This window comes from Brassica oleracea, chromosome C1 (assembly GCF_000695525.1).
Source record: "Brassica oleracea var. oleracea cultivar TO1000 chromosome C1, BOL, whole genome shotgun sequence".
Taxonomy (NCBI): Eukaryota; Viridiplantae; Streptophyta; class Magnoliopsida; order Brassicales; family Brassicaceae; genus Brassica; species Brassica oleracea.
Window position 1 is genome coordinate 3290550 of NC_027748.1, and position 17226 is coordinate 3307775.

The 17226-nt window shown below is 33.1% G+C and overlaps 2 protein-coding genes across 3 annotated transcripts in view; both read right to left on the reverse strand.

Annotated features, from left to right (window-relative positions):
• Positions 1-6617: 6617 nt before the first annotated feature.
• On the reverse strand, positions 6618-7788 carry LOC106343814 (ethylene-responsive transcription factor ERF043-like). Of its 2 annotated transcripts, XM_013783150.1 has the most exons (2): positions 7131-7788; positions 6618-7097 (listed from the first exon to the last, which is right to left on the reverse strand). In XM_013783150.1, the coding sequence occupies exons 1-2, from the start codon at positions 7530-7532 to the stop codon at positions 6840-6842; spliced, it is 660 nt and encodes a 219-aa protein (XP_013638604.1). In that variant the 5' UTR covers positions 7533-7788; the 3' UTR covers positions 6618-6839. The 2 variants fall into 2 exon arrangements, with proteins under 2 accessions (XP_013638604.1, XP_013638596.1); XM_013783142.1 differs by having other exon boundaries at positions 6618-7788.
• Positions 7789-12922: 5134 nt separating this feature from the next.
• Positions 12923-17226, reverse strand: part of LOC106345006 (VAN3-binding protein-like) — a 5885-nt gene continuing 1581 nt past the window's right edge. Inside the window, exons 3-8 of the mRNA XM_013784286.1 lie at positions 15520-15585; positions 14705-15071; positions 14454-14618; positions 14337-14386; positions 14181-14238; positions 12923-13386 (exon numbers count right to left, since the gene is read on the reverse strand). Of these exons, the coding sequence (XP_013639740.1) occupies positions 13163-13386; positions 14181-14238; positions 14337-14386; positions 14454-14618; positions 14705-15071; positions 15520-15585 (930 nt within the window). The 3' untranslated portion in view covers positions 12923-13162. The remainder of the gene's footprint in view (positions 13387-14180; positions 14239-14336; positions 14387-14453; positions 14619-14704; positions 15072-15519; positions 15586-17226) is intronic.

A 17226-nucleotide genomic window follows, 5' to 3' on the forward strand; every position in this document is an offset into this window, starting at 1 on the left:
AAAAAAAAAAAATTCAGATCCAACTTTAGTATCAGCAAGTGGAATACACACAAAAGAAAAGAAATAACTAACCCCATTTACGGAGCTGAATAGTAAGCTCGATGAAGAGCTCGTACATCTGAAAAATATCAGCAGCATTTCCATGTGAATATAGAAGTGTTGTGACGGCCATAGGGTACCTGATGTACATAGAAACGTTGGTGCCTCAACGCTTGAGCAAAAGCTCCGTTGCAGATTATCTTATAAGTGAATATATTCGACGGAAGAGCGCAAACTTCGCCGCCTCGAAGAAGTCACGCCTCAAATCTCTATCTTAGCAGACTCCACTCTCTGAACTATCTCTCTATCTGCCTGTATATGGGAATCGAATTGGTAAGAGTGCAAAGTGGTTGCTGGAATTTCAAGAAGAAGACGAACCTGGTGACGATTATTGCTAGGAAGGCAAATTAAATAGCTAATAGTGTGGACTGAGGGAAGAAAAAAAATATTCATAAATCGTACGCAAAAAAATGTAATTGCTTAGAGAGTTAGTATTAGACAATGGATCTTACGTTTTCATCGATGAGCAACATGTCAACACTCATCAGTTCTCCGCCTTTGTTGATGTTTCTCGCCTCCCAAACCCTCAACAGATGGACCTTGGCAGTGTTAGAGCATCGCCCTACTCTCAGATCGGCAAGGAGCGTGTACGAAGTTGCCATCGAAATCGCTTGGTATGAAAATAATTGCTTTTGGAAATAGTTTGAGTTGTACTCAACATCGAAGAAAGGAGAAACATTTATAGGTGAAGATTCAACCAGTTACTGGAGAAAACGAAGAGGTATATTGATTGATTCATGTGGACGGAGTGGATTAATTAAGAAAACTCAGAGTAAAGAAAAGATTTAAGGATGGGGAAACGTTTCAGAGTTTGGAATCGACGTTTTCAGATGGTGAATCACATCTTCGCGGCCGCTTCTGAAAGAGGAAGACGACGACCAACCTAATTCCTAAATTTGATTGGGTCTCTAAACATACTAAAATACGGGCTTAACATATTCATTAAAATTAAAGCCCAGCTCTCAAACAATCATTTACGGAACAGAAAAAAAATCGAAAGCCTGCCTGACGTGGCAAAAAGAAATGTTTTGGTTGGATGATTATTTTAAGTGACGTGGCAGCATAGATTTTCAGCATATGCTGCTTTTAGTATTGTGATTTCGCTTCCCGTTGGTCCTACCTACCATATCCACTGGTCCATCAAACAGGCAAGAACCATCAGGTACAATAACAGCAAACTAAACCAAAATGAACCGTATGGACCGGTTTTTTAACACCTCTGACACAACCTAGTTTAATAGATTTTGTCAAGAGAGTAACTCTAGGTTCGGTCCTTTATAAAAAAAAAAAAAAAAAATTAAATTAATAAATAGATTAAAATGTGTGTTTGCTAATCTCTGATGACCATCCATCAGATTTTGAATTAATAAATAGGCTTAGTGTTTTCCATCCCCTGATGTTTACAAAATCGAGCAGAAATACAAGTAAATGCTTGCTCTTTTATGTGTGTGTTTGATGGTCACAATCTTTCTTGAAAAAATGAAGCCTCTGTAGATAGATATAAACATCGCGCTAGAACTTTCTATAAAACTTGTTTGGTAAATGAGTATGAGCAAGTTAGGGCTTTGGAGATTCTTATCGCCAAAAGAGACCCAAATCTTGTGTGGCGTTTGTTTAGTTGATTAGGGAAACTTCTCTAGTAATGGATTTGGCTATTGTAGAAGGCTAATGAACAACAAGGCACAAGCTAGAGCTTGAGTTCAAGATTCTGTCTGAAGAACAGACCCACTCTTGTATTGTTGGTTTTAATGGATATATTGGAACTTGTTTAGGAATGGTTTTTGAACTTTTAGATATTAATGAACAAACTAAAGCTTTGAAGATTCTTCTATTTGCAGAAGCAGTACCACACAAGAGTGGGTCTGTTCTTCAGCCACTTGCTTAGGAAAGGATTTGAATCTTAGTTTTACTCTTTTATAGGTTAGAGAGCTCTTTAGATGCTAATTTAGCTTTTTATAGGGCTAAAGTTCAAAGTCTTTTTGTGTGTCTTTAGTTTAATTGTGGTGTTGTGTTTTGCAGGGACAAAGTGAACTTTGTGATGCTAAATTTGGACAACACGAAATGGTAGCAAGAGCTGGATGAGTTTGGTGTTTAAGGTATTCGCACTCCTCGATAGACAAGGGAACGAGGAAGGTAATGTGGTCGGAAGGCTCCCGAGACAGTATCTAGTCGAGAATGTCAATGCGCTTGCAGCTGGGAAGCAATCGATTCCTCATGCTTGAGCCGTGGGACTGTACAGTAGCTCCGACGCCCGTAAGGTGCATGTGCACAACAGTAGACAGTAACAATTGAAAAGTAGCAATAGTTCATATTTGATCAATCCATAGCTTATAAATGGCAAAATCGCGCTCCAGGATCTCCATCTTGTAACCACTGGTATGGAGTGAATATCCAGTGAACCTCTGTACAGAGAATCTGATGCAGGATTGCTCAACATCTCACCTTTCCTTCCAACAAGGTTCCCAAATATAGAAGGAAACGGTAAAGGTGCGGGGAGAGGACAACGTGAAACCGATAGATTGCAAAACGTTGGTCTGGTTCCCTCCGTTCATAATATGCCTCTATAATATTATTAGTATCCGGTTATATAAAAATCAGTTTTATGTGTTCTCATGAAATCATCTAAAAGTGGTGCTCCGAAAAGTGACACACCATTTATTTTGATACTAGGATAAGATCTGTCTTGCGCATGATGATTTTAAAATTACATTGTTAAAATAACAAAGATCTCTATATATATAAATTTGTAACGTATATGTAAAGTAATAATAAAAAATAAACGTTATACGAATAAAACTGGTTCATTAGAAATATATGTTTGGGTATAATTATATATCAGACAAAGGTAAGTTTGATATTTAAGTAAACGACTCAAAAGAAGAGGTCAAAGACTGTCAGCACGGCCCATATTTGCTTATGATTCTTTTACAATTTAATCAAATAGAAATCTAAATATCGGGCCCTTGACGCAGCTGCCTTTTTAAAACTGTAAGCTTAGCCCATATTCGCGTCTTAGCAAGCTCATCTTATTGTTACTTCTTCGATATAGTTTCTAATTTCTACAAATTAGGTGAAGGATTTGGATTCGGCGACTTAAACACCACCTTACCAGGCCATAACTTTAATAATTGGTAATAGTGTTACTATTTAGGCTTGCTGTCTAAACCAAAATATAATGTACATAAAAGAGGGAAAATGATATTAAGATAGCTATAAGCTAAATTCTTTTGAGAATTGTAGTTTAGAACATGTTTCTCTCGACAAGAATAGTGTCGCTATAAACATTGTTATCAGTGTTACAATAGACCATCGCTACCAATCTTATTTGGCGAATGGGGGTCCTCGCTGGTTGAAATCCACTATCGGAGCAGAGGCTGCCAATGGAGTATCTATGTCCTGACATGACGCAACTAACCTGTTGGTTGTCGAGTCTTTAGCATGTTTTCTTATTCATGCTCTGTTTTTGGCACCTGCTGATATTCTTTCTCTTGAATTTTTTTTTTCGGTATCTTTTTTCTTCCAATTATTTTTTAAGAGTTGTGTGTGATGTTAGGGAAATATGTGTGTTTTAACCTTCAGATTAAGAAATACAGTCAGTGTTAGAAAAAAAAGATATCACTAGCTGAAACAACGTGAAGAGAGGTGTGCATCCAATGTTGTATATGGTTCAACCGGCAACTATCTCATAAACACATGAAACTAATAGAAAAAAAAGGAATAAAATAAAAATAAAAATAAAAATTAGAAGGAATGATTTTTATTCTAAATTTAATGAAGAATAAGTTTATTTTATGATCAATGGAAAGAAATAAGATATTTGTTAGGAAAAACAAAGAATCTAATATTTTTATTTATTTTTTGGTCACATTTAAATATTTTTTTGAGGAAAAATGTTATTTGAGATTTTAATAATAGATATGGAAATTATTGTTTTTCTTTTGTATCGTACCATCATATCAGTATATTACCCTGATACCTCTGGATAATTAACTTAGCAAAAAAAAAAGGATCATTATAAACTCTTCTAATAACATACACTAGTTTTACGGCGTTTTGTAAATAAAGATTCACCAAGCTCACATGCCGTCAGAAATACTATACTAAATTATATAGTACCCAATACGAAAAAAAATAATAATAATAACACCGACACAACAGTTCAATATGGGGAAAATTATTGTTAAGAATTCGCTTTCAATGAATAGAAACACAATGTACATGGGTTTTTACTAGAAAAAGTAATTAAAAGCCAAAATCCAATAATTTCATGCGACGATCATAGCAAAAATTAGATTGCCGCATAAAAGATGGATTCTGATTTAGCTCGTGGCCTACTAACCCATGCCGACGATCATATATATGTGCGATAATTCATGCAAGATACAATGCAAGATATATCAATTCGATGAAGAAAAAACTAGTGATCAACCAATTAATTGGAAGAAATATAAAAAGAGGTTCCCATTTCAATTACACCATGTAAAAGGTCCTTTTTCTTTTGATTTCCTAGCATCCAGAGTCAAGGTTCCTACTAATATTTTTTTTTAAAGTTTACTTTGCATAATCAACAATATCTTTTAGAAAACAAACGTAGTTCGATCCAACAGAATTATATAAGTATCAACTAAAGTCGTAAATGCACACTTATAATGCTTGCTATAGCTACTAAGACGGTGGGTATTTAAGCTCCTATCTTGTTTAGTGCTATCATCGGCCAATGATGCGACCTTGCTTTTCTAAAAGGACAGAAAATGAAACAAAAAAATTGAGATTTAATTGGGAACACGACAATGCGAGTGATAACTGGACCAATCAAGATTTGAATTTATTTCTGTCCTTATCTTCTTTTGGTTCTCCACGATGAATCTTAATTATTTTGTCATGGGACAATCTGCAGATTTTATTTGCCTTCCACAAATCAAACATGCACGTGGGCGTTTCCCTTCACGTATTCATGGAACCATCCAAAACTCTAGACGTCTGTTTCCTTTATAAACTCACTGCCGGTTTACCAAATGAGTATTTCTATAAACCATTTGAAACTAATTTATTAGAGAATCTCTTTCCATATAAATTATAATTAGCGATCATACGCATTAATCAAATCAATGTTCTTGCGACCATTAGCTTAATTCTAACGCGTATGATATTTTCTATATTAATATCATGATTCTTGAACTTCAACCCAAAAACATTATTGATGATCATGAACGTCTTCAGTTATGGGTATATTCACGTCTATGTGTACTTTGGTACGCTCAATATAGTTGTTGGCCCTAGTTAATGTTACTCTATTCTACTTTTTAACAAATTGTCTCTACTTTACAAATTTATATCCATGTTAGGTAAATTATAGTGGAAACGTTTTACAATTCGTTATTTTGTATTCATTATGCTTGTTCGGTGGGTATTTGACTGTCATTTAAATATCAGAGTAACAACGTTTTGGTAGGAGGAGACAATTAGTAAACTTGTGTTTCTTTGATATCATTGGATCACCTTACATTGTCAAACTTAAGAAAAAAAATAAGAACAAGAAGTTATAGGATTTGTATCTTGGTTGTTGTTTGTGCACGTTTGCGACTGCATGTTATATAATATGATGTTTTATAAAATGAAACACAGCCTACATTAATATTAGAAAAGGTAATAATAATATCAAAATGAAAAGAAACTATGTTTGGACCTTACAGAGATGTTTTACAAACAATCTTTAGTTTAAAGATATTTAGTTTAGAAATCATTTAGGGGAAAAATCACATAAACACAACTGAAAATGGTGTTTCGATCGATGATCAGAAGCGAATAATAAATATAGCTTAACTAATTAACTAATTAGTTAATGAATGCCCTTTTTCAAAAAAAAAAAAAAGTTAATGAAGTAATTTTTTTTATTTGAGATAAATTTAGTATACCAACCCCCTACCCAACAAGTTACGTTTCATTTTGTAGCACATGTTTGATATGTATTTAATTATGCTCAAAGTATAAATTATAGAAGCTTTAAATAATGCATCACTCATACATCAATTAGTTTTTCCAATAATCAAGTACCTTACGGTTTACTCAGAGACGGTCCTAGATTTTTCAAGGCCACAAGCCCGAAACAAAAAAGGTGGCTGACATTTTTTCTTACAAAAATTATGTACATAATGGAGATTCAAACTCAGGCTCTCACATAGCTAGGGTGAACAACCAACCACTAGGCCATCAACAATTTTATGAATTTTGTGGCCGGTTACAAAGATAATAAATTGGTGGCCGCAATCAGTTGCTTCATTTGCTTCTAGCAAGGGCCGGCTCTGGGTTTACTTCTTCCAGCTAATTAAATGTCAAAGTTTAAATTGTTGCGTAATGGGAATGTCAAAAATTAGAAAACATAGCGTATCAAAGATGGATGAGCGGGCCACGTTACTGTTTTCAAATAGTAGAATTTTATATTGATCTTGCAAGAATATAAAAAATTGGAAGGTTTAAAAAACACAAACACTACTGTCATTATTTCGGCTAAACTCGAATAATATAAACACTTGCATTTCATCATCTTTCATTTCACCGACTGAACAAGGAGCATAACTAACAACATTATCATTTATCAATGCCACAGCACTACCTGACCATCTTAGAGATATCTCATCACGCAATGTGAAAAAAGAACATAGAGATTCCCATGGAAACTAAACCAACAAAACAAAAAGAGAGAAAAATACACCATTTTTTTTATTTTACAGGGAAAATTGTTACCAAGAAAAGCTTTCATCGAAAACAGAGTTCAACGGAGAATCATTATTATTATACGTAAAATCATCTCCCGGACCACCGCGTAACCATGACGGCATGAACACCAAATCCTCCAACGTGTCATAAAACGCGAACTCGTTCGACTCGTCTAGACTCGTTCCTAGACTCGGCAGCTCGACTATTCTCTCCAAATCGTCCGAGACTCTACTTTCCTCGTCAATGCTCGTCACACACGACGACGCCGTTTCATTACTCTCACTCTCCGACCTTTTACTCGACGCGTTACTCTCGCTCTCTGACCCTTTATCATACGTCGCCGTTTCGTTACTCTCGCTCTCAGCCCTCACGTGACGACGTACCTGCTTCGTACCGAAGTCCATGAGAGCCGCTTTGGTCGCCGCAGCTCTGACGTCACGAGGGCTGAGAGAAACGGGACGTGGCAGAGAATCTGAGAGCTCAGGGAAGTTTAGAATGGCGGAAGAGCCTTTGATGCTAAGAGCCGCCACGTCGTGAGCACGCATGGCCATCTCCGCCGTCTGGAAAGTCCCGAGCCAGATCCTAGACTTCTTACGTGGCTCACGAATCTCAGATACCCATTTTCCCCAGCTCCTCATGCGTACTCCACGATACACGGGCTGCTTACTTCCTCCCTTCTTCTCCTTGTCGGAACCAAGTGAAGAAGAATCCACCATTGTTAAGTTGTGTTCCAGAGCTGTCGGAGAGAGCTGGACTCTTCTTCTTTTACCTTTTTTTATTGTAATGAGATTTGGGTTTGCTATAAAAAGAAAGAATCTAATAAACTCAAGAATATCTGACGCGGAATGAGGGAGGAATTGTTATAAAGAGTTAAAATATTGTTCTTGTTTGTATCACTATTTGATGAAATTTCTAAGTCTAGTTTTTTTAGATGTTTCCAAATCTCTCAATGATTTCTTTCAATGTTTAGAATTAACTTATATATATAACATGTTTGCGTACTCTCGTTTATATGTGGTGGAAAGAGATGGACCCATGCTTACCTACGAGACACGTTGGTGTGGATGTAATGTAATGTAATGTAACTATAGTTTTATTTTTCCTTAAAAGTTTTTTTTTTAAATCTTTTCAATTATAACGCAAAACACGAGACGATGTTTTCTAATCTTTTGCTTTACCTTTTTTTTTTTTTCTTTTGTGATGTGACACTTAGAGGTTCCTAGATTTTTCTTCTGCAGCTACGTTTGGTCTTATTATTCGCTAAAAAAGAAGAAGAATTACAATAAGACTCGGATCGTCTTCAATATATTAACTTGTACGACTTGAAACGTGCAAGGATTCGAATCTACGGTAGAGTACATAGTCAGTCAGCAGTCTGTTGAATTTACAGAACTCATAAGTAGAAAGAGTTTGTCTTTTAATTATTGTCATTGTTACTCCACAAAATATTTTACTATAAATATAATAAATGAATTGGTTAAGTCGGCAACCTAGGCTAGGACGGACTAATAAATTCCTAACTAATTAGTAATTACTAAGTAACAAGTACTACATGATGTCACGTTTCTTGAACCGGTGCTGAATCCGTTCCATCAAAAAATAAACTTCATGAACGTTACCATCAAACTTACACTGATCGACCTATACAGTGGGAACACCTTGCTCTTTTTAATTGTTGTAATCCGTATTCTGGCTATAACTAGGTATGTTCAGAAGAACTAAATAACATATTGTGTGTCGGCTAGAGACGAATGTTAAATATGTTAATCAAATACCACCAAAGGTCAAATTTTTATCATGCGATATAGATACCATCATTGCAGTATGGATCTCTATTCAAAAGATTATATTTTGAAGTTGTCGTTTTCTGTATCTAGCTCCTTCGGTGGTGGGGTTCTAAAAGGGCCTTCGTTTTTTAAAAAAGTTGCTCCATTATTACATCATCAATACTGTCGAAAATATCAAATAGTGATAAGGCGGACTTCTCAAGCTTTTTGTTGCTTATATTGCTGAGAAAAGATCAGTTCGTCTGTCTAGCTATATTTGCAGTTTTGCACGAATGTTTATTTGTATGATAATTTGTTCACAATGTAACAGCATGATTATTTGGAGAGTTTTTAGAATGAGATTCTTAGCGAAATATAAGAATCTGTCCCTTAATTTTTAACTAAAAAAACTACGATGATCAACCAATATGCACCATAGCTTATAAAACATGCATACATATAATGTCCTTATATGTCTATGGTCTTCACTTAGTTCTTAAATCTCTCAGCCAAATATTATTTTCTTATTTCAATTGTGAAGATAAATAGTGTGCTAGATACTTTTTATAAAGTCACAGAAGCATGCATGTTAACTTAAAAACCAGTAATCTTTAACTTGTTTAAATAATAACATGACAACGGTTAATTTATTTTTAATGAGTTTTAAGCAAGTGTTTTTTTCTCTACAATAAAACTAAAGCTTTGAATAAGTAGTTATGAGATAAAGTAGCTTTGAAAATAAAAAAAAAATGAGCTTTATGAATGTATTTTTACATTATAAAAAGTAAATCTATGTAAATATGATATGTAAGAAATCTATAATGTTAATGAAATACCCAAATTCTTTTAATAATATAGGTCTTCTAAAAGTGTTGTGCACACTCAACATTGTTAATCTCTTAGAAATTATTAAAATCATCACATCGTGGCATGTCATTATGGCTGTTGACGTTTAAAAGTAGGAATGTTCTATTATTAAACCATAAGCTATTTTACTATGAGTTTGACCGGTGGGAGAATAATTAGAGGTACAATAATATAGAGTAATTTATACTTTTATAGGAGATAAAAGTAAGTAATAGGAAGGAAAATTAACTATTCAATTATATTGTATTATACTATTATATTTTTATGTGTTATTCTAAATTCTTTTCAGAAAAGGAGAAGGAAAATATTATCAAAAATAAGAAAAGACAAAACAAAAATGGTTATTTTTAATGAAAACGAATGAATATAACTTTTTCTTTCGACTAATAAAAGCTAGAGGGGATTGGAATAACTACAAAATTTTATCTCACACTTTTACTTCTATAATAATATCTAGCCAGATACTATATGTATACCATGAATGAAGACTTTAAGAGTATTCTATCATAATAGCATTTCGTTCGACCAAATTGATTGACCTGCATATATGCTCCACACAAATACACACTTAAATCGACATAAACGTTACATGGAACCTGCATAGAACTAGAGAAGCGATGATGTAATTAATGGAGATCTTTAGGTTGAAAGAATAATTCTGATATTGATTAGATATTAGAGTTTGAGTTCTTTTATTGCGACTTTCTAACAAATGCAAAAGGCTTTAAACACATACATGTGCAAGAACTCCGGTTCATATTTTGGTAGAATTTAAAACCTGGACCAAGTATTGTTATATTACTTCATACACTTATAATTAAAAAACTTGTCGTCACCAGTCATTGTCATGAGCTGGAATCAGGTTTTAACAGCCCAAAATTGAAATGAATCGAGTGAATGCTAGCTACGATATACTATTATGAATAATAATTAAAAAGGACTATCGTGTAAAAAAGAGTGAAGAAGTCGACAAAAGTTGAAGAAGAAGAAAAAAAAAGTTGTACGGACAAGATAATCCAGCTGTCTTGTTGAGTTGCATTGTTCGAGTACTTGACAACTCTTGGACGCGTTTTTTACTATGGTTACACGTGTCCCAACCGCGACCAGACACGGTCTCACGTGATTCAATTATTGCACCCTGCCACCATATTAACAAGGGATTATAATATAAAGTTTGGTCATAGTTAAAGTACAATTTGACTAGTCGACACAAGAAAAATACAATATACCAGAAAAACTAGCGAAATGCAAACTAAAACTTTATAATCAATTTTTGACCAAAAAAAGAAAAACTTTATAATCAATCTGACTACATTTCCCCCATTAAGCTTAAATTACCTCTGCATGCTTTGTTACAAGTTACAGAACACATATAAAATTGTGTATATATGTTGAATTTTTAATGGTGTTTGATGTAGGATAACAGGTTAGAAAAAAAAAAAAGGATAACACGTTTTCGTTTATACACTGCATATAAATGATGTAAAAAAGGTGTCAAATAAGTAAATGACATTCCATTTACATCATTGGAGTAATATTAGAATATATAGATTGTCATTCGTATATACCTGGTAATCATTGTGTACTTTATATATTAACATTATTCATTAAAAAGTTGTAGTCTTCTTTTTCTTTTAAAGCAAAATAAAAATTGTAGTCTTCACTATGTTATTCTCCAAATATAATTTTAAGATCATTCGATCAAGAATATTAAAAGATCTTTTACTTTTATATTTTTATTATATAGCTTACAAATCTCTTCTGAAATTCTTCTATTTGAATTTTTTTGTTATATATTTTTTTAGATTTTATAAATTTAATTTTCATATTATGATATTAATATATATATATATATATATTTATATATATAATAAAAAATATTTTTGAAAATTTAAATGAGAAATTTCCTATTATAGACATTTTTAGTTTATTTTCACAAAAATAACATGCAAATAGGAAAATGACCAAAAAAAATTTTATTTAAAAAATGAATATACATTTATATACTAGGGTTAACTATTCTAAACTTATGGTTTATAGTTAAAGAGTGAGGTCTCGAGGGTGGAGATTCAAATATTTTTAAAAATAAAAATAAATATTTAAAAAATTTAAATTAAAAAGCTATTTTAATCATTTTTAAAACTATTTTAGTGACGAAAATTTAAAAATGCTATTTAAGAGAATTGTCATTAAAATAACGATGTTTAAGAGATTTCTAACCATAGTCATCGATAGATTTCTAGATCCATTCTCAATATCTATAGATTTTATGGTCGAATAGTTTGTTCAAGAAGTTTGAAAATCATTTTTCAGTTCACGGGGTTCTGATATCATTTGTTACCAAGATCAATTAAATTCAAGTCTTGAACTCAACCTCACTCTCGATTATTCTGATACTTTGGCGTGCACGTACCGAATCAAGATAAATTGCAAAGCACACTCGGAATAAAAGCCTAATTTTAATTTTGGCTAAACTGACAGCAATCCACTACTTCTTAAGCTCCCCAATACTCTTACAAAGATTCATCATCAACCTCTACATATACACATAGAGACTCAAAAGCTCGAAAGAAGGCTACCAAAATAAAGCCATTAAGACGAGCTTATTATTACTGTTTTCTTATAACATTGTAGTCGATTATCTCATTGGCAAACTCCAGACCGATAATGTAGCCACAGTCCTTGAATAAAATTGGAATAGCCTTCAACTTCTAGGCCCAAAATTACTAAACATATCGAGGAGCACTTTCATGTACCGCATGGATCTTGTTTTTCTCACCATTTTCTTGACCATACGAACAAATGTGTATATATTTCTTACTTTCATGATCTACATTGTACGTATGTATCTTCGTGATCAATAAACTTGAATGTGTATTGTGTAATATTTTAACGTACCCAGGAAAAGATAATCATAAGATCTATATCGAACACGTTATGTGGTCCTCTTTTGAATAATTTGTGCCGATGATGGTTACAAGCAATACCTACTTGGTCGATCCTGGCCACTGTAATTGATATATGTCTACGTAACCAAAATAGGAATATGACTTTAACGTAGGACAATATACACAAAAAGATATTCCATTATAAACATATGACCAATTGAAAAGTAGCTGCATAGCCATACATGTCTTTTTACGCCATTGAAAAGTATGCCATTATGTTGTGTCCAAAGCAATGTTTGTCGTCGAGCATCCACAAGTCAATCATGTAGAAGTTCTTTTATTAAAGATGAATAAATATCAAAGATTCTTTATGCTTATTTCGCTGTTTTGAGACCTAAAGATCGATCCCTTTCAACCAGCAACATGATGGTTATGGTTATATGTTTGTTTGACATCTACGATGACAATATATCAGAACGTTCAAGATACAATCATATGAAAATGGTACTGTATAGAAGATGGAGCATAACAAAATAGAATCAGACGTTTTTCCAAAACGTATTTGTTGCTGTGGGAACAGTCAAATGATGTAAACTTAGTCGTAACAATTAGATCCGGAATGTTAATTGAACCGTTGAACCGGATACAAACCACTAGACCACTTCACAATTATTTTACTTGATTACACAAGAAACAAAAGATTTTGACAAATCACACAGGACACAAGGATACATACTTTCCTCAACACGCGCGAAACAGAAAAGTTCAATCTTCATCACATGATGTAATTTTCAAACATGGTTTAGTCTTTTTGATTCAAACCACCTAATGTTTTCCAGTGAACACTATGGAACCGGTCTCAAGGGAGCTAAGAAGCTGCTGAATCCCTTCTATCCACATCTGCTTCTCTCTTTTGTTTACACACTCGAATTCAATCACCCTTTCAACGGTTTTTACCCCAAAGTAGGCTCTGCTCTCGACCATTTTTTCTACTCTTCCTCCTCTATAAGCCCATTCCGGTATATCTCGGCATACTCCATTGACAACGCCTGCATCCAAAAGCACCCAGCCAATAATTATAGGTTTCTAAAATAAGGTGGAAAAAATTATTTAACGGCTTTCGCTAAAAATCAGTTTCTTATTAGCTTACTGTTAATGGATGAAATCAATTTAACATCGGTGGTTGAAAAAATAATCAACTAATATACAATAGAATCTCTATAAATTAATAATGTTGGGACTTTGAAATTTTATTAATTTATAGAGATATTAATTTACAAAAGTTTTCTTATTTAGATTTTTTTTATATTTTAAATATTTTTAAAATAAAAAAATATTTGATTTTACCGTATGTACATTATTTAAATTTTAGAAATTTAACTTTCATATTGTTTTACTATCTTATTTGGTGTATATTTTTATGTTTCATAAAATTTTTACATGGTGTTCGATATAACTTAACTAAATATTATCAAAATATATTGAAATGTTAAAAAAAGTAAAGTTATTTTCATTGTGAATATAAAACCAACAATATAATGTTTAGTTTGTATTTATATAAAATTATATATAGATAGATTATTAATTTATGATTTTAATGAGACTATATATTTATATGGAAGTTTTAAAAATATTATTATGTTACTATTTTATCGATTTGTGTTATATTTTACACCAGCCCCAGTAGAAACCGATGAAATTTATTAATTTATAGAGATTATTAATTTATCGAGTATTAATTTATAGAGATTCTACTGTATAGGTTATGACCGGTCCATTTATATATCATTCATTAGTTTTAAGTTAAAAGTCAATGATCGATAAACCCAAATTTAACACTTACATTTCTTTGTCTTTGTGAAAGTTCCACCCACATGTTTGCTCTTCATTTTAAGTACCACCTATCTCAAAATGAAAGAGTCTATATATAAGAAGAAAGAACATAAAATGTGTATATATCAAATCTTGATGAAACAATCTTCCAAGCAAAGGAACTTACTTGCCAGTTCGAGTTGATGTTAAAAGATACTTGCTTCCAATGAAGATCCCCTGTCACAACAATTATTTTGTTAGCTTCCTGACATGATCAAAATGGATTTCTTGGATAACAAGTTACCTTTGCGGGTACGTTTGAGAAGCTCTTCTCCTCTAGAGACAAAAGTCATCGCTCCAAATACATTCCTCTCTTCCCTTTCTACGTTCTCCTTTGTTGCATATAACATTGATTTGTTCTCATTATTCCTTTCCATTCTTGCTCTTAGAATCGCAGCTCCTCGTAACGCTAAAATCTCTCAAACAAACCTCAAAATCAGCCGAAACATACCAAACCAAACGGTAAACTATGCCATAAAGGAATCATTACTACACCTGTTGCAGCACTTGCCGTCAAAGCCATAACGTCTCCGTTAGTCCTAGCGTTGGTCGCAGAGCTAACGGCTGTTTCTATCTGGTTATAACCCGCTCCAATCTCTCCCGCCATTTCTATGCAGTGTGAAGCAATGAGAGCGGCTGCAGACGCGACCGCAGCAGCCACTGCTGTTGATTCAACCGTATGTTCTGCGGCTGCAACCGCGTTAGATGCAGCGTTCGCGGCTACGGCAGCAGCTACTCCCGCGACAGAGACTGCGGCGTGAATCTCAGCGTTTCGAGTTCTGGTTTCTTGTTTCTTCTTCTCTTTCTGATCCTTGAGTCTTCTTCCCATTGTTCTTCCTCTTACCATGCTCTTGTACAAATGCTGCATCACTCATATTAAAACTTGTATATAAGTTTCATTAATATATATACATTATTGTAATCTTATTGTGTATTACATATCCATTAGTTGGGATTTGGGAACTCGTTTATATTAATATTATATTTAATTTCCTCAAAATTTTATTTTATTAGACCATATCAGTTTCATCTCAGTTCAAGTTATTTTGAAATAAAGATAGTCAGCTCATAATATTCAGCTTTACCATATCAAAAAGAAAAAGAAAATGGATTGAGTTAACAAGTGCATGTATCCATCATGACATAACTATTATAATGCCGTCTCTTTTCTCTCGGTTAAATTTTTTTATATACCAAAGTTCAGAAAGCAACCAGCTTTTTCCCTTCTTTGCGTGGGCTTCTTTTAATAAAGACATGATTGATTTAAGACAAAAGATAAACCGAACAAAAACCGGTTTAATAGATCTTACCTTCATTTCTCTGCCGGTTCTTGGAGAAATTGGAGGACTGGTCTTGTTTCCTATGTGTGGCAGGAGCTGAAAAATAATTGACTAGTGTAAATTTTATGTTCAAGTAATGAAAGTGTAACCAAAGTCATACTTTTAAGTACAATCGATTTTCTTATTTACTAAAACACACAACAACCACCCAAAAATCATATACAAAATCCCCATAAAAATGTCCATGCGCAAAGTTTAGTTACTTTTGACCAGACACATATAATCAACCTCTGAGGACCTTTTTATCAAAATAAGATTTCTACCTTTAGTTAGTAAACTGTAATATATTAATGAGATTCCTCTCTAGGACGTTCAAAAAAAAAATTAATTCCTCTCTAGGTCGACCAAAAAAAAAGGTTCCTCTCTCGCAAATCAAAAACAATACTAGAATTATTTTAGGTGAAATTTTATTGATTGTGTACATTTATTTAAAACAAAAAATACTTAGTACTTGTAGAGAGGTAGTATCGTCGTGATATCTTTAACCGGTTTGATATCAATGTTGGTCGATAAATAAGTCTACGTACTTGGCAGGCCTGGGGATTTTAACCCGGACCCGAAGACCCGAACCGGAACCGACCCAAAAATACCCGATCCGGTTTCGGACCGGTTTGGGTCTAAATTTTTTTTACCCGAAAGAACTGGAACCGAAGAAGAACCGACCCGAATAGACCCTGATCCGATAAGAACCGATTTGTACCCGACTTAAAAACATGTATATCTAAAACTATGATGTTTTTGTGTTCTATTTTATATATATTATTTTATGATTTAATTGAAATATCTTTTGTTAACAACATTTGTTATTATTTTTTAACATTTTTAAAGTAATATAAAGGTTTAAAATGTAAAATTTAGAGTTTAAAAACGTTTTATTTTAATTATTAATAGTTTCATTTAAGTTGTTTTGTAAAATTTTAGATATATATGACAAATATTCAACTAAAGTTGATGGAATTGAGTATATCATGTACTTTTCAGATCCTAAATACACGAACCCGACCCGGATCCGATATGGATCCGAAAAGTTACGGGTATTTTATGGGTATTTTAATTATAGACCCAAACCGACCCGGACCCGAGAAGAACTGATCCGAACCCGAACCGAAAATTTCTAAGTACCTATTGGGTCTAAATATTTATGACCCGAAAAGACCCGAACCCGAAAAGAACCGGCCCGAACCCGACCTGAAGACCTGAACGCCCATGCCTACTACTTGGTACTGAGTTTTCCTTAATCAAATTTAAATTTAATGTCATTAAATGAACCTATTGTATTTTCCAGTTAAATTAATGAATTTTCCTTAATGAAATTTAAACTTAATATCATTAAATGAACCTAAAAATACATCATATTTAACGTAGCTTATTATGGACGAGTACGGCCCAATAATGAATTTGAATTTTATTTTTACGAAAACGTGAATCACTAACTTATGTAATATTTAAAATATATTAACTACAATATAACAAATGCATATAACCTACCTATACTTTAGTTTGAAATGATCATGTTCAAGTTTTATATAGTCAACTTACATCATGCATCGATCGATGTACAATAGTCAAACCACCTATAGTTTTCGTTTTCTTTTTACGATGTATCAACCAATTCCAACCAATCATCCCATTGATTTTCTAAGCTTCATAAAAAAAACAAATCAATAAATACAAACT

What these genes read in the sequence shown, in the direction of transcription:
- LOC106343814 (XM_013783142.1), bottom strand. Translation starts at nt 7,532, where the DNA reads ATGGTGGATTCTTCTTCACTTGGTTCCGACAAGGAGAAGAAGGGAGGA.